General features: G+C 44.6%; 1 protein-coding gene across 10 annotated transcripts in view; it reads right to left on the reverse strand.

Moving 5' to 3' along the window:
- Positions 1-23,692, reverse strand: part of LOC139059133 (uncharacterized) — a 72,468-nt gene that overhangs the window by 10,657 nt on the left and 38,119 nt on the right. For all 10 annotated transcript variants that reach the window (XM_070537087.1, XM_070537086.1, XM_070537089.1 and 7 more), the window contains 3 exons: positions 23,393-23,646; positions 17,234-17,358; positions 14,462-14,579 (listed from right to left, as the gene is read on the reverse strand). In XM_070537087.1, coding sequence (XP_070393188.1) covers positions 14,462-14,579; positions 17,234-17,358; positions 23,393-23,646 — 497 coding nt within the window. The remainder of the gene's footprint in view (positions 1-14,461; positions 14,580-17,233; positions 17,359-23,392; positions 23,647-23,692) is intronic.

The raw sequence follows: 23,692 nt of genomic DNA on the forward strand, positions 1-23,692 counted from the left end.
CCTACACGGTTAGTACAGCGACAGATCACGCAGTGATACGTGATTACGGTGTGATCCATGGGATCAATGAATGCGTTGAAGCAGGTGATCTTGTCGAAGGTTCTAACGCTTCGTAACTTGCAAGCTTTTCCCAACAAGGATCACTTTAGTTATTGCTTTACGTGTTGACTTCGATATTATTTTTCTCCGTGTGTTTTTACAATGACTGGTTTGTATGTCGCATTAGACCTGTTAAACTAGAACTATTCATGAATGGAAAATGATACATCCACCCAATCATAGCGATTGCTACAAAGGAACAGCATACGGCTTCCACGAAAGAAGAGCCTCGTATAGTCGAAGAGTTCCTCCTCGTCTGGGACTCGAATCCCGGACTACCGCCTTTCCGGACAGCTGTTATACCATCTGAGCTAACCAGGCGGCTAGCAGATGGCAGGTCGAAGTCGAATTTATCGACAACTCCAAGCAAACTGAAGTATTAATTACTTCCCTCCACGTTTGGGTTTTCCGCAGAACAATTCCGCCAAACTATAAAACTATATATATCTTCCATCATGGTGTGGGACTGATTATGATGCGCACCGTTATGATGGACTCCGGAATAATTTTTTCCCACTGCGGCTTTTTAACGTGCACGTAATCTACGTAGACGAACTTTTTTTTGCATTTCAGCGCCATTCAAGTGTGGCCGCCGTGGCTAGGATCTAATCCACGTCCTCCATCTCCATGTCATAGCCACTAAGCTATCATGATTGGTATTAGAGTTCTTGCAAAAAAGTAGTAGTTATCGTTTACTATATTACATTTCGTTGCATTCGACAGTACTAAGGCATTCCTGCTGTTCCTTGGGACATCTTGATAAAGGAATGAGCCTCTGTAATGAAAATTTGTAACTACTCTTCTGGGTGTATCGGTGCAGCTCGAGCTGAGATAGTGCATACATTTCTGCGCGGCACATTTCATGTCGAAAGTTTATCGTGGTGAAATTGAGCTCATGGTAACACCTAGAATCAAGAGTCACAACATATTTTTTTCTCAAATGGTTTAGTCTCTTTTGCTTCTTACGCGCAATGCATCTGCGCAATATCAGATTCACGGAGGAATCCGAGACCTGCCACTGTTTATATGAGTCATGTGCGCCGAGTGAACCGGAAAGCAAAATTTTATGCTCGTCTTCCTCTGTACTGTAGGTGGGCTTCGAATCAATAATTGTATGGGCGATGAGGGCATGCCTAACGTTACACTCAGCCTCATACACTGCTGTAGTCTAGTTTAAGGGACACTAATGAGCAACAATATTTCAGTGTGGTGAAACATTTATGAGAATGTAGGCATTCATTTGGAGAAAAATGCTGATTGTAAGTGCTGAAAAAAAAGTTTCGTTTTCCAACTATGAGCGCGAACGGTGGAGCGCCGATACGTCCACTCGACGTGAAGGACTTCAAACATGCGACCATCCCTTGGCACCTTTTGTTGAGAAATGTTTGTCGAAGTCCACAAGCTGAGCCTTTGATTTCCTTCGTGATGAAATGTACTCCTTGTTCATTGGCGAAATATATCGAAGGCTACCTATCTCCACATCGGGTTGCGTCACAGGATTTCGTAGACCATCTTTCCTTATTTCCTCTATTCCAAATTACCAATACTTCGCACACGGTTTTCAGTATCTCGGAATTGTTTTTGACATTCACAGGTTAACTTAGAATATCCCTTCAGTGTCCTTATGTAATATCCTCTCTGATGGCTTTTACCGGTATCTTAAATAAATAAATAAATAAATAAAGACGACCATGCTTATTCCCGCTCTTTTCGTTGTGCAGGTCAGTAACTACTATGTACCCTCTTTACGAGACAATGATGTAACGCTGCTGGTGCTTCCAAGTCCACACTTTCTCTCTGTGCTGATTATTCTGTGCTATGATCTATTTAAACTATTGCTACTAACATCGGGCGATGTCGAGCTTAACCCCTGTCCGACGTCAGACTCAGAATCTAATACTCGTCCTAATACCGACCTTCTGAAACAAATTCTGAAAGATCAATCTAAACCCAACAAAACGTTAAAAGAACAAATAACTTACTTGAAAAATGTTGAGCGACCAGTTGATAAAATGGAAACTAGGTTTGCCGCGATTGAAAACGACATGGAACGACTGAAGTATTGCGAAGAGAAGTTGGCCGAATGTGAAAATAAATGTGACACCACGAAATATCAAATCCAAGGTCTCGCATTGAAATTGGACGATTTAGGAAACTTGCTGATTCAAGGAGTAACGGAAAAACCTAACGAAGATATAGTTTGACTCGAAAACATAGTCAGAGAAAACATTAAAAAAAAACCTAAGCATTGAAGTGAAAACCCTTGGAAGAACTCGCAGGATAGGTACCCGCACAAGTAACCGAGACCGCCCGATCATCCTTAGATTGTTTGATTACGCCGAAAAAAACCAAAATCTTATCTTGCTGCTACAAACTGAAAGGCACACCATTAACAGTTTCCGAAGATTTTTCTAAGAGAGTAAGGGAAACGCGCACGCACTTGTGGCATTCAGCGGTAAATGAAAGGGCAAACGGAGCAAAAGCTACGCTAAAATTCGACAAACTGAGAATCGATGAAAAAGTGTTCGCTTGGGCACCAGTCAAGAATATTAGGACTGAATTGCCGCAGAAAGCAAGTCTTTCAAAACAGTCCCTTTTCACTTCGACTTCGCTGAAATCCTCTAAAAACAAGAAAGTTTCACAATGACAGCCCAGTACCAAACTCCACGAATCCTTTCGCTAAATTCTCGAAGTGTGATAAATGAATTTGATCAATTAGAAAACCTAAACCTGTCTTATCAACCTCACATTTTAGTAATAACAGAAACATGGCTTAACCCTGGTGTACGTGATTATGAAGTTATTCCTCATTAATACAAACTGTTCCGTAAGGACAGACGATCAAGAGGTGGTGATGTCGCGATAGCAATTAAAAATAATATAAAGTCCTTTGAACTTGATGCATTCCCGACCATGAAAGCTTATGGTGCAAAATAACGTACTGTAACAAAAACATAACTGTAGGGGGCATTTATCGGCCCCCAGAAGCAGCACCCGACTTCATCGATCAAATTCATGATTAGCTTTAAAACATACTGATTCTACATCAAAACTTATTATTGCAGGGGATTGTAATCTTCCCGGAATAGACTGGAACAACCACCCGCATGACGGCCGTGATGTCACTAGGCCTTGTGCCGCGAGTCACTGCTAGACGTTGCGTTTACCTTTTCACTCAACCAAATGGTAACTGATAAGACCCGTATCACTTCAACATCATCATCTTTACTTGACTTGGTTCTTATAAGTAGTACAGTAGAAGAATCTTCCCTGTCCATCGAGAATGGCATTTCAGACCACAAAGCACTCATTCTAACCTGTCCCATTTCAACGACATGAAAATACAAAAAACCGCAACCTACATACTTTCAGGATTATACACGTGCAAATGATTCTGCTGCACTAGGTTTTCTAGAATTCCAGTTTCATACATTCAGTGAACTAACAAATGTGCAAGGACTGTGGACGCGTTTTAGAAATATTGTTATGTATTGCGAAGACACCTACATTCCAAATAAAAAGAAACGCATTAACGGAGAATACCCGTGGACAACACGTGAAATAATCCAACTAAAAGTAAAATAAGACGACGGCGGAAAAGGGGAACCAAGTGCACGTTAGACGACCTTATCGGTACATTCAAGCAAAAAATATCGGAAGCGAAAGCCCGTTTCGTTAACACTACATTGCCTTCCTTTGTGGCGCAAGAACTTCACAAATTCTGGCGATGAACGAAAAAAAAATAACGCAAATCAAAATCTCGGATCATGTTATTCAGGATCCTGAACACATCACTAAAAATATGAATAATTTCTTTCAAACAGTTTTCACCAAACATGCTACAAATGCAGCTTTAACACTTTACGATGTCAAAATGCCAATGGGAGAATTAACTGTAAGTGAAGAGGGCATACTGTCTCTATTGCATAAGCTCGATCTTCAAAGATCTACCGGCTCCGATCAGATTTCTAACTCATTCTTAAGCCGATACGCAAGCTGGACATCAAAGTATCTATTTAAAATATTGACTCTTTCTCTTCAAACATCAGCGTTACCAGACGATTGGCAGAAGGCTGCAATAATTCCAATACATAAATCGGGCTCGAAATTAGATTTAAATAACTACCACCTAGTGTCATTAACAAGCTCATGCTGCAAAATAATGGAACACACATAGTATTTAAGGCCATAATAACTCACCTAGAAACAAACGAAATTTTATATAAACAACACGGTTTCAGTTCGAGCCTATCAACTATAACCCAACTTGCTGAGTTAACTCATGACATAGCTAACGTACTTAATAATGATGGCCAATTAGATGCAGTTTCTTTAGACTTTTCTAAAGCGTTTGACGTAGTTCCGCACCAGAATTTACTCAAAAAATTATCGGCATTTCGTATTAGCAATAAAATAATATCCTGGATCAAGAGTTTTCCAATAAATCGTAAACAGAGCGTTGCAATCGATAATCATCTTTCACAACCACTCGATGTCTACTCCGGAGTACCTCAAGGATCAGTTCTGGCACCACTTTTGTTCTTGATGTACATTAACGACATCCAGTTTTCCATTAAAAACTCAATTCAGATGCGCCTGTTTGCTGATGACTGTGTCGTGTACACAGTCGTACACAACTCAGAAGACCAGATAGAACTTCACAATTCACTGCAAACAATTTACTCTTGGCGCAACACTTGGGGCATGAAACTGAACACATCAAAAACATATTACATGTCTTTCACAAATAAGAAACTCCCGCTTAACTTTACGTATTCGATCGGAAGGTCAATAATCAACAAAAACGAGCAGGTAAAATACCTAGGCATTAAACTCACACCTAACCTTAACTGGGAGCCTCATATTTCGACCATGTGTCAAAAAGCCATAGGCAAACTATCCTTTTTAAAAAGCATACTGCGCGCAGCACCACCACACCTCAAAATAAATGCGCACAAAACACTAATAAGACCATGCCTAGAATACGCTGATCTAATCTGGAGCCCTCACCAAAAATGTCTAATAAATAGAATAGAACGCATACAAACATTTGCAATTAGGTTTGTATATTCGGATTACAAAAGGCAGTCCAATATCTCAGGTCTGCTAGCAAGGGCAAACCTAAAATCCCTCTCGCAGAGAAGAGCAATTTCGTGACTAAAATTCCTGTATCAATTATACCACGGTCATTTCCAGATAACACGTTCTCATTACCTGCAAGATCCTCCAAAACGCTCAACCAAACTAAATCGTTCCAAAACAATTTATTTTCCCCACAAACATTCCCTTTTTCCGTCGGCCATTTTCCAGTGGAAAAAGTTAACTGACGATATTGTGTGTTGACTTTTCACAAGAATGTTTTTATCACTGCATTTCTGTACCACTCCTGCACGGGCCGTGAAGGTCCTGCAGTATATTCAAATCAGATAAAATCAGGACAAATAAATCACGTTGGTTCTGTCCTAAATCACTAAGTTCCCCATGAACGAGAACAAAGGGGTTAACCAAGAGACCCGATTTTTATTAGTCATATCATAAGAAGCCAACAAACACTCACACCAAGGACAACATAGGGGAAATTACTTGTGCTTAATAAATGAAAATAAAGAAAACGATAAATTGATTGAAATTAAGGTGGATGAAAGAACAACTTGCCGCAGGTGGGAACCGAACCGACAACCTCCGCATTTTGCGTGCGATGCTCTACGAATTGAGCTACCGCGGCACTGTTTCCCCATCCACTTTCTTGGGTACTTATGTGTCCTAGTTAAACCCTGGGAGTGTTAGCCAGCGCCACCACTCACAGACCTCGGCGGCGGACGTGGAACGTCCTCTTTGCCGCAGGCGTCACGAGAACGTGATCTTTTGGGTGAAGGCAACTGGGGCCCTATAACGTAAAACTATTCCAATATGTTTCTATTCCAATTTCCTGACGTCAAATTTGCGTAACCACCGACGCAAGCACCGGGCGGTCACCCATAGGGTTGTCTGAACAGACCAATCAAACGCTCTCTTCGTTCATAGGAGGTCCCTTTTGTTTGCTTGAAAAACGAATAACACTGCCTACACTGAGCGGCTTGTTGTATCTAATTGGCTGACAAGAGGCGAGGAGAACGCTCAAGTGGAGAGGGATTCACTAGGGCAGAGCCAGTGCACTGAAAACCGATAACCGGATAAAGAGGGTGGTGCCGGCGTCTGCGATTGGTCGGCTTTCCCTTACTTAGCTTGCAGTGGCTGGTCGAAAATCGCGGCGGCATGCAACGGAAGCTTAAGAATGACGCTAAAATTGACCCTCAGCAAAGAAGAGTTGACAGAATGAGGTAGTAAACGTGTCGAAAGTGCTTAAAAACGTTACACGGTCATGCAAGAAGTTTTATTATACGCAAATACACCCATGCTCTCCGGCAGGTGCGAGTAGCCAGCGTCTCAGCGATCGGCGGCAGCTATCTTTTATTCCTTTCGGAACGGGGCAGCCTGCGGCTATTCCGAAAAAAAATTCAGTTTTGTTCGGCATATTAATGCATCTTTATCGCGTACACGTCACTTTGACGCGGTGAGTTCGTGCGGTTTTGTGACGTCGCGTGACAGGCAGGTGAGTGTGTGCAGCCCGAACACTTTTTACCAATAGCCGAGGGCTAATGGCGAAAAGGGGTCGAATCAGAAATAACTGTTTTTCTTTTTTCTGTCAAATCATGCATAATCAGTGTGCACACATCATATCTGATGGGGAGGTATTGCGGTTTTTGTAACGTCGCGTGACAGACAGGTGAAATGGGGGGTGGTCGAAAAAAGTTTTTGACCAATCGCGGAGGGCTGATAGGAGAATTGGAATAGAAAAGTTTGGAATAGTTTTACGTTATAGCGCCCCTGGTTGAACGTCCGCCACCGAGGTGTGTAGCACTATAAGCACGAGCACTATAAAAGGGAAATTTGCGCATGCATTAAACTCTATACATTGGACATCCTCAGCATCCTAATCAGCGTAATTTTATGGCCCCTGCCAGGACGAAGGCCTCTCCCTGCGATTTCCAATTACCCCTGTCTTGCGCTAGCTGATTCCTACTTGTGCCTGCACATTTTCTTACACCACCCCACCTAATTTTCTGCTGCCCTCGACTGGGCTTCCCTTCCTCTGACACCCATTCTGTAACTCGGATGTTCTACCGATTCTCCAACCTACACATTACATTGTATGCCCAGTTACATTTCTTTCTCTCATTGTCAAGCAGAATATCGGGTATCTCTATTTGTTCTATGATCCACACCAATCTCTTCCTGCCTCCTAAGATTACGCCAAAATCTTTCCTTTCATGGCCCTTTGCCTAGTCCTTTGTTCTCTAGCTTCTATGTCAACCTCCAAATTTATGTTAGCACAGGTAGAATACAATGATTCAATGAATGCAATGAGCTCACGATAGGGATCCGTTAATGGCTGCCATATGCACTCTAACACAATTTTATTCTTCTATAAAATTCATTCCTATTGACAGGGTCCCCTGCGAGTAAGTGACTGAGATAAACGTACTCCTGTACTGTACAAGCTCTGGAACCTTGACTGGTGTTTCTTAAGTCTTGCTTCTTTGCGGGTTATTGAACATTACGTTTGTCTTCTGCATATTAGTCTTGAAACTCACTATTACACTTTGTCAATTAAAGTCCTGAATCGTTTGTCGTGATGCGTCCCCAGTGTGGCTGAACAAGACAATGTCATCTGTAAACCAAGGGTTGCTGAGATATTACCATGCACGGCAACAGGTGTAGTGCTTAGCAATGCAATGGCGATTCTCGGTGAAGTACCGATGGTCGCAAGGGGGCACCCATCAGATGTATTATTCGGTGCCATGAAAGTGAAGCCTTTGCGACCCATTGTTACTGCATTTGTCCATCCAGTGTTTAGCCATCATTCATCTGTGGTCTACTGTCATACGGCAGAAGTGATTCGCAGTGATTAAGTGAATGAGAAGCATTTCTGCAAGTAAGCGAGGCTACAGTATTTATGTGATGGACGAAGGCTAGGTTGTGCGTGAGAATCTGTACGGGCCTTCGAACTTAGCTGCGATTCGATTGGTTGGTTGGTTGGTTCAACGACGGTCGCACGGACATCGCGTTCTATATACCACGGCTTCTCCAGGCATATCTGGGGAAATAAGAGTTCTTGCACATAGTCGTCAAAAAGAGACCTTTCGGGTCTCTTGTATTCGTCCGCAGAAACTGTTCGATATAGATGGTCTTTTCTCAAATTGCGGTCTCTTGTTTCAGGGTGAGACAGTGCCTCTCACTTGCGGCTTCCCCCCTATCTGCCGTCGTTGCGTAACTACTTCGCCCTATCCAAATGTTCGAAACACCTCTGTAAGGCCCCTCCAGGTACCTCGATGCCGCAGCGGCGGTAGCAGGATTTCCTATAAACAAAGTAGAGCTACACGTGAACGTCAGCCTCTTCCACCAGACCACCCAAGTAAACGGACTTTATCGCCTACATTTTCTTTATATTGACATAAATGCTCATGTGATCAGTCGCGCTTCGCGCTAGTGAGCACATCGTCTCGTCCACGCTACTCGCTACGTTGACTATTCGGCCGATGATTACAAACTGGTCACCGTGCATAAAACATTTCACCCCAAAGAACGGGATTCTGGCGTGGCACCAGGCGCTCGGTAATGTTGTTGAGGGGCGCCAGCTGCGAGTGCCTCTATAGGTACAAGAATCCATCGCGTCGGAGCCGCGGGACCAGATCTCCATTTCAACGCCGCTTGATCTTGGTGGCTCGTTCAACGGCCGTCCGCTTCGCAGGTGCTTGGTTTTTGGCAGCTTGTCACTTCTTTTGTTGCTCACGCTGCCTGATGAGGTGCTGTTTCGCGACCACGTGTTGCCGCTCTTCTTGCTCGAGCTACATGGTGTAGGATTAAGGTGCCGTGGTCTCGAAGTCAGGCCTCACACAAAAAGCGTCGCGCTCTAACATACGCGGTCGGTGCGTCTCGAAACGGGTAGCTGGCCAACGCTACCTGGGCGTCAAACCATGGCTAAGCTGTCCCCTGCCGTCATTCTAACTTTCTTGACCGGGGTTGCTTCCTTTATTGGGCAGCACGAGGTCGGGCGGTTCATCTAGTAGAACTGAATTTATTTACATGGGAAAGCAAACTTATTTAAATACAAAGGCATACTCGTACTGCCCGAGGGGCAGATCACTTTACACTTTAACTGGCTGCGCGTTGCTACACCATTCTCGGGAGCATAAGCTACTTGTCAGAAGGCGCTACAAAATTTTCGTTAAAAAACACACCTCACACAGAGGATGTCTCTTAAATATGCTCCTTTTCTCTACATCACTCACTAGGGAAACTGGTCATGTCCTCATCGGCCAATCAGAAAAGTCCTAGGCCCAAACAATGAAACGTTCCTTTCCTTCGAGCGCTTCCTAACCTTACGTGAGGCCTCCTTACAGCGAAGGACCGATGGAGGAAGCAAGCATACTCTGAAAGCTCCCTCCACCCGTCCTCACGTAAGGAGCGGTTGCCGCCATGCCTGGGTTCCAGATTATCTCTTAAAAGCTTTAGGCGAACACCAGAACACCACTATTCAATAAAAAAGGTTGTATCGTCACACAATCTTTAAGTTGATGAGCTAATATAGAGAAGCGTGGACGCTTTTTTCTAGTTTTGTTTATTAAACCTAAAGAAGTAGCGTATTACGGTGCAAAACTTGATGTGATCCAGCAACGCTGGTACGCCGGCGTCGTGCAACGCCTAGCAACGCTTCCATGCCGCACGCGTGACGGAAACGAACGTGCCTGGCAAAACGTACCGTGCTCGCGCTTCTCCGAAGGTGGGCGACAGCACGCACGCGCAAGCAAACGTCACGTGGTTAAGCAGTGAGGCGAAGCGCTCGTTCAGGGCCAGGAGCGGCGTAAGGACGCATGAAGGTAGCTTGGTCCAAACAATAAAACGTTCCTTTTAGGTGTGTGCGAATATTGAAATTTTCGATTACGAATCGAATACGAATAAGGCGAAGAACTCTCTTCGAATATCGAATCGAATATCGAATACATGTGTAGTATTAAAAAATTGCAAGAGAGGTAACAATAGCTTTATTACCCTTTTAAAAATAAGATTGCATTCTACAAGGTTGCTTCAAATTAAAGAGGTACTCAATTATAGATAATGGACTCAGGTAATGCCCTCAGTCAGGTAAAACGCTTGTTACAGATTGTAGTGAAGGAAAATTAACTGCTCAATATGGCCAGAAAGTAAACGCTCTCTATGCACTGTCACATTTCTACCGGTAGAAAAGACTCTTTCACTAGGAACTGAAGTGGCAGGGATCGCCAAGTACTTCCGGGCGAGTGCACTTAAAAGCGGGTACCTGAAGCGCCCAATGGACTGCCACCACTCACAAGGATTCATGCCCCTTTCCAGAAGAGGCTTTTGCGCGTAGTCTGTAACTTCCCCCTCAGGGGCAGATGCCAAATGTGTCTTCTCTTTGTTCATCACTAGATCGACAAAAGCATTCCATACACTCGATGCCACCAGTGGACACGAAGTCGACGATGGCATGGCGGTGTCCCCACGGTGTTCCACGACGGCTTCCTGGAGCTCCCTTGTCACAAGGTTTTTCAGCCAGATCATCTGAACAGATGCCTGATGAACTGTGGCCATAAAGCGCGGATCAAGAAACATGCCTAGGCTGGCCACTTCATCAAATTTCCACTCCGCACAAAGAGCCTTGATACATTTTGAATCAATGTTAGCAAACCCTGAGTTGCCTTTGCAACCTTCAAGGCAATGGGGCATTCCAAAATATAAAGCTTGGTGAAAAAGAAACCGAAACTGATCATGTCTCAAATGCCTGAAGCAGATAGACTGAAACAGAGCATACAGATAATGAGCGGATCATGCGAAGTTCTCAGTTAATAAACATGTTCTTAGGAGAATGCGGAGCAAGCATACAATTGGTTAATTGCTCAAATATTCGCAGTCTATCCGAATATTCGCCGTTTCCACCGTTATTCGGCCGTCCTCGGATATTCGTGAATTTCCGAACATGCATTTCTCCAATGGAATACGCTTCGAATATGGAAAATATTCGATTCGTATTCGAAATTCCGAATATTCGCACACCCCTAGTTCCTTTCCTTCGAGCGCTTCCTAACCTTACGTGAGGCCTCCTTACAGCGAAGGACCGATGGAGGAAGCAAGCATACTCTGAAAGCTCCCTTCACCCGTCCTCACCTAAGGAGCGGTTGCCGCGTGCCTGGGTTCGAGATTATCTCTTCAAATCTTTCCGCGAACACCATTATTCTATTAAAAAATGTTGTATCGTCGCACAATCTTTAAATTGAATAGCTAATATAGAGAAGCGTGGACGCTTTCTTCTAGTTTCGTTTACTAAAGTTAAAAAAAGTTGCGCATTACAGTGCAAAACTTGATGTGCTCCAGCAACGCTGGCACGCCGGCGTCTTGCAACGTCTAGCAACGCCTAGCAATGCTTGCATGCCGCACGCGTGACTGAAACGAACATGCCTGGCAAGACGTACCGTGCTCGCGCTTCTCCACAGGTGGGCGACAGTGCGCATGCGCAAGCGAATGCCATGTGGTTAAGCAGTGAGGCGAAGCGCTCGTTCAGGGCCAGGAGCGGCGTAAGGACGCATGAAGGTAGCTTTGGAGCTACCTTATGCTGAGGAAGCACCAAGGAAGCCTTCACCGAGGGCCCCTCAGTAAGGAAGCTTTCAGAGTGACATAAGGTAGCCTCACCCCAATGAAGGCTTCCTTAGTGAGGTAAGGAAGGTTTCATTGTGTGGCTTCTTATGCTGAGGAAGTACCAAGGAAGCACCAAGGAAGCCTTCACCGAGGGCGCCTCAGTAAGGAACCTTTCAGAGTGACATAAGGTAGCCTCACTGCAATGAAGGCTTCCTTACTGAGGTAAGGAAGATTTCATTGTCTGGCCCCTAGTGTTCGCTTTATCCCGCCCACGTGGTACCACCAAACCGTCGGACTACACCTCTGACGTTGCGCCTTCGCTATCACATATGGCGCGATGATAAGGTAATAGGGAGGCAGCAGTCGATGTCGTTGTCACTATCTGTCGGATGTTTGCGCCCTTACCGCAGTTAGCTGAGCTAAGGCCTAAGGGTCGTTTTCCCTTTCGCAGAATTGGGCAGTTGCAGACGACTCATCGAACGGACGTTGATGTCACACGTTGACCAGCTTTTGTCTAGGCCAAATAGTTAGAATGCTGGTTGTGTCACTGTCTCCCCAGCCCCTGCGCATTTTGTTTGGCTAAGAGTCCGAATGTACAAGGGCTCGACCCGTCGCTTTGCCTCCTGCCTCACGAGCCTTGCCGCTTCGGTACGCGTCGCATACCGTTGTCTTCTTTGCAAAGCCGTTGCACTCTTACACTACTCTTCCGTTTGATACTTCCAGAGTCTATAGTTTTATCTGGAACTAGAGGCCTGCGAGTAACATAGTGGACGTAGCGTAACCAAGAGATTTGTATCTCTGGCTCGAGCACCTCTATAGCGAATAGGGAAACCTCCGAGCCAACAACAGTAAGCGAGCGGATGCATGGCTCTTGCGCCCACGCTATATAGAACTTTAACGCGCCATGTTCATTTGTGCAGCCATGTTTGCTTACGTTACCGCGGCCACTATTGAGCTCCTTCTGATCGGCGTTTCTTCGCGTGCGACAACCGCAACGGTGGCAGCAGGCCGGCACAGACAGCCACTATTTCAGCCAATGCGGTGAGCGGTAGTGAGTGTGTAGGCAACATAAGATTTTACTCAAAGATGCCGAGGCACTGTAAGTATACTCCTCGTTTATCCATTCCATCTACGCTATAGTCAGGCCCCGTACACTGGGGCTAGTTTCCTTTCCCTGCCAGTGATGGCGCCGCTGTCGAAAATTGCGCTTCAGGCCGACCGCCAAGTGTGCTGCTTTCCCTAAAGATTGACGGTGCTGCCGATTCCGAGTCCGAGCCTCATGAATGTTTGTTGCCCAAAATTTAGTGAAATGTGGAATAACATGGACCAAGAATTAGCACTTTATACGAATGTGAATATGGAAATACCGACCGTGGGATTCACGAGCAGCAACAACTGGGTTTATGGTGAAGTTAGTTGTGGATATGTACTCGCTGTGTGCGACTTCACGACATTTTATTAAAGCTTTCTTAAAGCAATGTTCTTATGAACACCTGAACGAATCAGTATTGCTGTAGTCGGTGCACCGTACCTGCAGTTTCTTTCAAAAGAGCGCCTGCAGTTTCCTGGAAGTTCTCAAATTACTGCACACTTGATGTGTATTCCTACACAATTACTACATATTCCTACACATTCCAACAGAAATAAAAATCACACAAACTATAATTAAAAAGGAGGTGGAGCCAACTTTTGGCAGAGAACGACCCAACCGCGGTGATACTATGCCGTCCGAGAGAGGGTGGCGTGACGATTCGTCTGCAGACGCTGTGATGGGCACATTGTGCACATGGCTCCGCGTACGCATGGCGGCAAGAGTTTAGCAACATTGGGCGTATGGTAGGTTCATTGATAGGAAGCAGACTAAAACATTCAGATAGGGAAATTTGTTTTGAGGTGGCCCATATTACAAAAGACATGTTATATACATTTGTATACACAAAGCTTAGAAGTATATAGCATTGGATCCAGTGATATCAAGTGCCATAGTATAACGAAGCAGAAAAAAAAGCATATCTTTCCGACGGTTTGACCGTGGTCTAGCCTTGATCAGGGAAAACTGCTAACAGAACCGATCACTTTAACTGTTTCTTGTGTTCTTGAATGAAGGACGGAGTGAGGCAGGAACGTCAGAAAACTGTTTTCTCATTCTGCGTCCTCTCATTGATGCACTATGTTTTTATTTCTCCCTCTCGTCTCAAACGTGAACCTTTAATGAAAGGCTTTCGAGGACATCATGAATAATAATGCGTGGTTCATGACGACACCCTTGGCAATCACAAACCAAGTTTTCGGTGCCCTAAGGGTTGTATGGCATTCTATTTGATTGGCAAGTTAACGGCTGGAGTACCCTAGAACTAGTTGGCGTTCTAGAATCGCCACTGATTAGCACGGGACAATTTGTTGTCTGAGGTGTTCCGCGGAACACCTAAATATATCTATGTGGCCTTTCCAGAGCATTATCAAAGAATAAAGCTGTATGGTCCTGTGATTTTACCACGTCGCTCAGACGCCTCCTTCGTGATCTCTGGACATTTTCCGATGTAATGTATTTTGAACTATTTTTTCCGAGTGCTCGCCTAACAAATCTACAGGCTTCGTATACGGGGGCTTAAAGAGCTTTGAAGCTGAGTGCTTAAACCACGAGGCCAAAAACGTGACAGCCACCTACCATATTTGGCTGGTCACGTTGAGGGAGGCAGGTCTCGTTCCAAGCAGAAGATGGGTAGACTTCAAGCAGCACTTCATCAGTGATGGTCAGGATGATTACAAGCATGATGTCAGGCACACTGCAAATAAATTGGCGCTTTCAGCTCTATGGCTATAGTGCAGCATTGCTCTGCCGCCGGTGCGAAATTACACTTCTATAATAAAGGTACAAAGCTTTACCTCCTCTACCTTTAGTTCATGAGCTTTGCCTCTGCCGCCTTTAGTGGCATGCAGAGCCTGCGATATTCAGAATACGGTTTTTCGTTCGCGGTTTGCGTAACATGATAAAGTCAGTACAGTTAGAATAGTGACCAACCGTGGCCGATTGGTCATGGAAATTACGCAGCTCAAATGCAGATTGAATTGAAATGTGTCTGAAGCGAAGCTTTCTTAAAGCGGTTAACTAAAGGGGCTGCAACCGTTGATCTATACTCAGCGCTTTGCAGCATAGCAGTTATACACCTACCCAGAAAGACGCCGAGACTCTCTCTACACGGCCCACGCGATATCGCCTTAGGTAATCTTAGAGATCGGTCCACTTTGCTATGACGCGTTCTCTGGGATTGGTCCACATTATTAATATACTGTCCTTAGGATTGACCAGTTTGGTAAAAAACCATCTCACGGAAAAAAGGCAAGATCCCCCTCAGAAAAAAACGTCATGAAAGCTTTGTTTTAATAAAACAGTGATTGTAGTGAGTACATTTAGGCAACGTTTGTTGTTTCACTGCGTACTTCGGTAGGGAACAAAGGCGGCCTGCGGCGCATTACTAAGGGTAATTGGGGGGGGGGGGGGAGGCTACATATAGTCCGATATGTATCTGTGCCATCTTGTTTTTGAAAGATTGCGAAATGTGTCCAGGTCACCAGGGTAGGGCTACGTATAAGGGGATTGTTGTATCTCTGCCACCCTCTTTTTGAACTATTCCGCAATGTGTTCAGGGCACCAGGGTGGGGCTACATATAAGCCGAATTGATGTGTGTCACCCGATTTCGAACTATTCTGCAAAGCGTCGAGGGCACAAGGACTGGGATACATATAAGCCGAATTGTACCTGTGCCGTCCTGCTTTCGAACTATTCCGCAAAGCACCCAGAGCACAAGGGTTGGGCTACATATAAGCAGAATTGATTTGGCTGTGCCATTTGCTTTTTGATCTGTTCCTCAAGGCGTCCGGGCACCACGGTGGGGCTACATATAGGCCGAATTACTGCAACTGGGCCATCCTCTTTTTTTCAACTATTTCGCAAAGCCCCCAGGGCACCAGCACTCAACCACCAGTCTCACAAATGCATTGAGAGTTTGAGAAAGTTCTTTATTGTTCATAATAACAAGGTTGCAAATGGGGATTATACATGAGTACCGAAGAAGGTCCCATAGTCAGCAGACTGTACAGGGGACCTCCCATTACAAACGAGTAGGATATGTAAATACAAAGCAGCTATATGCAAACAAGCAAAGACACCATATTAAGTTAGTCACTCGCTAACACTGTAAAATATTTAATGACACAAAGCACGTATTAATATAATCATAACGATCAAATTGTTTTATTGAGTGCAAATATTTACGGAGGTTTCATTTAATTGGGAAAAAATGAGAGAGTATCTTAATATGACACGGTAATGAGTTCCAAAGTAGTTTGGCTGAAAAATTAGTAGTAAAGTTACCATAATTACTTCAAGCTTGTCGTAGTAAATAGCTGTTGGTAGAAGCGAAACGGCTAGACGTGGAATATGGATACTGGCAGTTACTAAATATAGGGAATGGGAGCTTTCTGTTAACAGATTTATAAACAAGTATTTCCAAGTGAATAGTTATTTAGTTTCTGTAACGACAAATTGCCGTTAGATCTGAACAATGGAGATGCTCCCGATGTGTAGCTGCTACATGTAATGATGCGAATTGTTTGATTTTGGATATGCTATATCTGGGATAAATGTGTGGGGTACGTGTTTCCCCATGATGATACGGATTAATTAATATGCGTTAGAATAAAAGCGTGAACTTTAAATAATATTAAGCTGTGCACGAGGCATTAACTAACCATTAAGCATTATTAAACTTTGACTATTTCGAATGTGGATACAGATCACTTGTACCTGGCAGAGTTCTAAAAGCAATAGGGCGACATGATCTTGGCTTGTAATGCAAAAGAATAGTCAGCTGGGCGAGTCTGGCGAGCAAAAGGGTGATAAAACTGAAACAAAATCCCTTTGTTTTTAGAAGCAGTGCGCAGTACTACAATTTTCGCCTTTCAAAGCAAAAGCAATTAAGAAATAACGACTGCTTCTGCATTTATTATCAAAAGTATAACTAATGCCGGTTCATTTCGTCGCACACATTGTGATTGAATATCTCGAAACCTGGGCCTTCCTAAAAATTATATGCGAATCAACATGACTTGTAAACTCACCCGCTACAATAAGTAAATTGAAACATGCAATTGAAACCAAATTGAAACTTTTAAAACCTAATAAGAAAAATTTTGTTCACACTTCGTATTTTCATTTCAATCTTTCATGAGAATAATGTCCATCTCATTGAGTAAACCAGCCAGAGAACTAGAATTCGGATATATGCAGCTGGCAATTTCTTTAAGTTCTTACAAATCTAGCGGAAACACATAGAACGTATGTGACTTCCTTACATCACACACGCACGCGCATACGCGCATATGCAAAGCAAAAGATGAGCATCTAAAGAGGTATGAAACCATACGAATATTGCATACCTGTTTAGCGTGGTCAGGTGTTGCACATATGTATATTGAATAACATTACTATTAGGCTTGAAAGCAAAGAAGTTTTTGATATCGGTTGCATCCGTACCAGTTACACGCAGTATCTCGGAGAAACGCTGCAACAAAGAGAAAAAATAAAAGCGCTTTAAGGGGCTCTGATTTCTGACAAATCCAGTGTGTTGCAGTAACAGCTGTGTTGTGAGGGTTAGTATGCTTGCGCTCGAGTGCATGTTTGGTGATATTTTATCGTTGTATAATGTGGCTAATTATACCAGGATAGCTTTGTCTCTTGAATTCCATTTGATGTGACAAGTTTCATCATGGCATTTAGTTACAGTAATAGAAAACCGAGTCCACTTCACTTTTACGATGTGACCGTTGTATGTGGAAAGTCTTGCGAAGTTCAACACCTCGTGGATACTCCTCAACAGTCATAGACTCCCAAAAAACTAGAAAAAGAATACGTTTGAACTTATAAATACATTCTGTGGTTTGTATTTTTCTTGTTTTGTACAGCTCTGCTGATGTGTATTGGAAATGCATAAACTTCAATAATTTCGAGTAATATTGATGGATGCCGTCCTTCATTTAGTGCAAATGTCTTCGTCTGATCGTACCTTAGAGCCATATAACCTCCAGAGTGCTGGAGGGGCAGGACGATAGGGCGCGCTACATCTTCGGCCACTTCTGTTGTCAAGTTTGGATCTCCAAGGCTCATTGTGAACCTTACGTATAACCGATAAGCCACGACCTTGTCCAATCAGTAAACCACGAAATGGCTGAAAGCGCGGAACTCTATTATTCTCCACCCTCGACGATCCCACATCAAAAATGTACTAGACGCCACCAATGGGCTTTAAAAAGTAAATGTCCGTGCCAAACACACGCCGAACGTCTATTTACGCGATCTAATGTCCCGGACACGCAATGCGTATGTATCCCTTTCAGGCACCTTTTGAACAATTGTGCCCGCAAAGATAATGCATCAAAAGCAGAAAGAGCGATGACAATAATTACACGGAGCACCAGTGTCGTACATCCGGAAATACTTCTACTAGAACTCTTATTGCAAGTTTAGATGTAATGTGTAAAGTTCTCTAAATTAACGTTTGGAAGGTAGTCCGTTGCATGTCGGCCTTATGTGCCACTATGTTCTCCCACAGCGGGTACACTTATTGCAATGTTTTTCACGAGGATTTTTTTACCGGGAATATTTTTCAATTGGTTGCATCTGTATTTTTCTTGTGTGCTAAACATAAAGTGCTGGATGGTATTACACCTGAAGTATCCGTAGGGAGCTCCCCCTGAGTCCGCTTTATTTGAGCATTGAAAAACTAACTGACGAATTGGAAATTCTTAACTCGTTCTTCTGCTGTATAACTTAGGTAATACTTAAGATGGAAGATATGCGGTCAAAGTTAACTTTTCATGGTAATAAATATTTGGCGCTTGAACGGGGTATGTGCTTTAGCGCTCTCACTCATGAGCTGAGTAGCCTTAGAGTAATGTGGTCCAACAAGAAATCGATTTGTCCTGGTTCGCTACCAAGGACTTTCTTAATGTTTCAAGAGGAAATGAGATACACGATGCTTGCGGTAATGAATTCGAGAGTGTGAACTTCCAGCAAGGATTGAGTGGCGATTTGGCCGTGCGAAGAAATCGTCTGAAGCATTTTGTCGATATTGCGTTTACCTTTCCCTTAGATATAAACATTAGGCATTTGTTTCTACGAAGTGAAAACGACGTGGATGAGTGGGGCGAAAATGATGGGCTTCTTGTACTTGATTGGAGAGAAAGATGTTCGCCTCCACTAGAGTTTACTAGAGTACGGTTGAGTGGGACGAGTGGCTGGGGTGGCACATGCTTTGCAGTGAGGCGGGTGACGCCGAAAAATACTGTGGCGGTGCTGATATCGAGGTGGATTGGAAAGTGCTCGGAAGGGTCATTCGTACAACTTCGCGCGCAGGTATATGTATTCATACCGCTCAAACGCTGTTTGTAATTGGATATGACATGTGTCCGTACTTTAAAAATAGATGCATTTTTGCTCTTATTTACTTTTTATGCGAAGCATATTACGAGGGCTCAACCCAGCTCCTCAGGCGCGGCGGTGACCATGAAATCACGTGACACCGTGACGTCACGACAGAGGAGAACCGGCGCTCCAACTCCCGCCGTCGCTCGCGGCGTCGCGCCCCGCATCGGACGCGGTGCGCGTCGAGCAACGCAGCGTTCGGCGCGACAACGAAATGTGCGCCTGAGCAAGCGCCGCACGCCTGAGCCGACGTTATGCGAAGCATATTACGAGGGCTCAACCCAGCTCCTCAGGCGCGGCGGTGACCATGAAATCACGTGACACCGTGACGTCACGACAGAGGAGAACCGGCGCTCCAACTCCCGCCGTCGCTCGCGGCGTCGCGCCCCGCATCGGACGCGGTGCGCGTCGAGCAACGCAGCGTTCGGCGCGACAACGAAATGTGCGCCTGAGCAAGCGCCGCACGCCTGAGCCGACGCCGACGACACCGGCTTTTCTGCGACACGAGCTCCTTAACGCTGTCGCGTTAAAATAAAGGCTAGTATGCTTCGCATCCTGGGCTTAACCTTAGCTAAGCCACAGCCATTTTTATGCGAAGCATATTACGAGGGCTCAACCCAGCTCCTCAGGCGCGGCGGTGACCATGAAATCACGTGACACCGTGACGTCACGACAGAGGAGAACCGGCGCTCCAACTCCCGCCGTCGCTCGCGGCGTCGCGCCCCGCATCGGACGCGGTGCGCGTCGAGCAACGCAGCGGTCGGCGCGACAACGAAATGTGCGCCTGAGCAAGCGCCGCACGCCTGAGCCGACGTTATGCGAAGCATATTACGAGGGCTCAACCCAGCTCCTCAGGCGCGGCGGTGACCATGAAATCACGTGACACCGTGACGTCACGACAGAGGAGAACCGGCGCTCCAACTCCCGCCGTCGCTCGCGGCGTCGCGCCCCGCATCGGACGCGGTGCGCGTCGAGCAACGCAGCGTTCGGCGCGACAACGAAATGTGCGCCTGAGCAAGCGCCGCACGCCTGAGCCGACGCCGACGACACCGGCTTTTCTGCGACACGAGCTCCTTAACGCTGTCGCGTTAAAATAAAGGCTAGTATGCTTCGCATCCTGGGCTTAACCTTAGCTAAGCCACAGCCATTTTTTTAAATGACACTCGGCGATTGCGAGTGCATTGCGGTCACAGTGTCGGCTTTCATTCTACTAGGTCAGTGTACAGTTCTATTTGGAGAACAAGTATTTTCAAGCGTCATGTATATCTCGTGTGTATTTTGCGCATATAGATTTTATCAGTAGGTCTTTCGAAAGGCAGATGGAAAATTATATGAAACTTCCTGCTTGCTACTTCAAACAAATAAAACATATCTGCCGCATACTCGATGCCCTGTACTCAGGTTTACGCAAATTATTCCTATATGAAAAGAAAGAAAGCTGGTGTGCAACATTGCATTCATGTTTCCGTCTTCCTCGCGTAACATAATGCGGAGTAATTCATACGGGCTATTTTATTGTGGTCGGTCCTCGGGTGCCGAAAACAGTTGTAGGTAGCCATAATATATACGCTAATCTTTCGCCCGTAAGCCGCGTGAAATTTTTGACCAGTCCATGCTTAACAACAACAACGAAAAAAATAATGTTGCGCGGTAGCCTAAATAGAGGCTTCATAGTGGATCTGCCGTTGCGCGGCTAAACTCAAGCTCACGGGTTCAAACGAGGTCGCGGAATTCGATGGGAACGATAGTTATTTATTTATTTACATATACTGCCATCTTGCATAGCAAGATATTGCAGGAGTGAGTTCATACATATGCAAATCAATTGAAGAATACATTGGGGTGGCAAAAAGAAAACAAACAATAGAAAAACCAATATCAGGAATAGCTAGTTGATTAATGAACATGATTAGGTAATAGGTTGGCAAATGCATTACTTGGTAACTCGCGCAAGGACCCCGCAAGGCCATTCGAAATCACAATTGTATGCGGAAAAAAGAAAACCTAAAACAATCAATCGTTGCATTCAAAGGAACGACGTTAAGAAGATGACTTCTCCTGGTAGGCCGAGAAGAAGGGTTGGTGAAAACAATAGGTGCATTGACATTGGTTTTCCCATGAGCAATTTTATGTAGCAGAACAGCACGGTTACAAGTACGCCTATGGGCCAGAGGATTTAGTAGAAGCTTACTCGCATGAAAAAAACACTCGTGTATTTCAATTTAGGTTAGGTTAAAGAACCCCAGGTTATGAGAACTGAACTGTGTGCTTAAGTCTTACCGCCAGACGTAAAACGCAAGAATTTTTTTATATTAAAGACGTAAAAGAGAGAAGGGTCTTCGGCTTTTTTCAGGTGTGTAAACGAAAAAAAAAATTATTCTCGAGTCCAATTTCTGAGAAAAACATGCACTAATATTATATTTCATAAGTAAATTTAATGCCATTCCCAACTGTACATCCGCTCAGCTAAGCATCTTCTTTATTATAAATGACTGCTTTCAGTTACCCGGTGCTCTATCATAAGGATAATAATGAAGCAATTAAAGAAACGGCTCGCCTCACATGCACGCGGAGATATATGTAGATGTCCTCTGTTCGTTTCGGAAGGTTAAGTCTAGCACCAGATCGGGCATTCCGTTTTAATGAGTTGCAGACATGGTGGTACTGTCAGAAAATGTTTTCCTTGCTTTAATGAAGTTAGCAGATTTACAGGCTTCCGCAAAACGGGGCTTTTATAATGATTGACCACTGGGAACTTGTTCGGCAGAACCGATTAGCGCACGTGCGTTTATTCTCTCAGGAACTAGTGCATGTCTGCGCAACAGCCACGACTATCCAGCAGCACCATCATTCCTGCACTTGCATTGGCCCCTCGCCTTCGAGATTTCAAAGGCGCCGTTATGCTTTGCCTTCGAACGTACGGAAATGGCTATTAATCATTTTTATAGTGAATCTTCAAGTCGAATACAATCTGAATAGCAAATATCATTCGATGAAACTGAATATTCCTACTTCAATTCGCCTGCTTGCACGTTCAAGGATATCGCCGCACAAGCCATAACAAGCCATAGCCTTCCCGTCCTTCCGATTCAGACTGAGTGCATCGGCAAAATATTTTCCCTAAGACGGTTGTTCATATTAATGTCTAATAATTGCCTTGATTCCTTTGCATGAAAAGTTGATTGCAGCACCTCATGTTGTATAACCCATGCCTAAAATATGTACACGGAGCAAAAAGATGTCACTAACAATTCGCAGTTGAAATGAAGCGTCTATTTAGGAGTGTACGCATGCAATCGGTCTCAGCGCCTTCAAAGAAATTACGTTGAATATGCCTCGAAGCGCGTCTCCACCCCAAGCCTGTTCACTCGCAGCGCCCTCGCAAAATTTTTCCGCAGGCGGCGCCTCAACGAGACAGGGCCGTTCGTCCCACTAGACAAATTTCTCGCACACTCTAGCCTTCACTTCGAAAGCCCAAACAGTCTATCGGTAGAAGCGTACGCATTTGGGCTGGTTGATGCATGATTTGCAGTGCTGTGGTCTGTGTCCCTCTTTTCGTCGTGTTGTTTAGCGCTGTTTACTACTCGTAGTCTAACGATAATTTATCACATTCGCCTTGTTCCTTGTATCTTTCTAAAATCACTTTGGGATCGACATATAGAGGACAAATTCTGTGCTCACGAATCTCTCGTTCTTCCTGTTCACCTTCAGAGTCATGGCTGAAGTCTGGTGGCGGGAAAGTGAAGGCGCACCTCAAGCGCACCTCAAGCTCATTCGCTATATAAGTATTTCGGCCATCAAATCAGAAGCGTTGCAGGCACATCTTTTGATTTGCTTAAAGCAAGTGTTTTCTTCGCCAAAAAGATATTCATATGGCTAAATGTCGCACATAAATTAGCTGTTCTTGATGATGCATCACGTCATCGTTACCATTCGCTAACTGACATTAGGCCAGAAAACTGTTTACAACACCTCAGCATATTTGACTATAACGTGCGTGAAGTGCATCCCTAAACACTTCAAAAATTATCAGCTGTTAATTCAATCGCATAAATGCGAGTCCTGCATGAACATCCCATATGATATAAACTAGTTCGTGTGTCCGGAAAACTCACACGATAGATTTTCTCGATATATGCGGTCGTCACTGGCCCTCCAGCCGAGTATTCCAGGATTTCAAGACCATTGAGGGTGCCGAATCCGTGCAGCTGGTTTGGTTTTAGCACCGTCGAAATCAATCTCGTACTTCTGAGGAAATCTACAGAGTTGATTAAATTAAGGAAGTCTCCAAAGTTTAGCCACGTGATTTGGATATGAAACAGGAACTTGTGCCCTGGGTGGCCGCCACTTAGAAATGCGTATGACTCTCCTGCAACGCAGAGAAGCAACAAGGACATTCGTGAGCGTGGGCGATA

Source organism: Dermacentor albipictus, chromosome 4 (genome assembly GCF_038994185.2).
Source record: "Dermacentor albipictus isolate Rhodes 1998 colony chromosome 4, USDA_Dalb.pri_finalv2, whole genome shotgun sequence".
NCBI lineage: Eukaryota > Metazoa > Arthropoda > Arachnida > Ixodida > Ixodidae > Dermacentor > Dermacentor albipictus.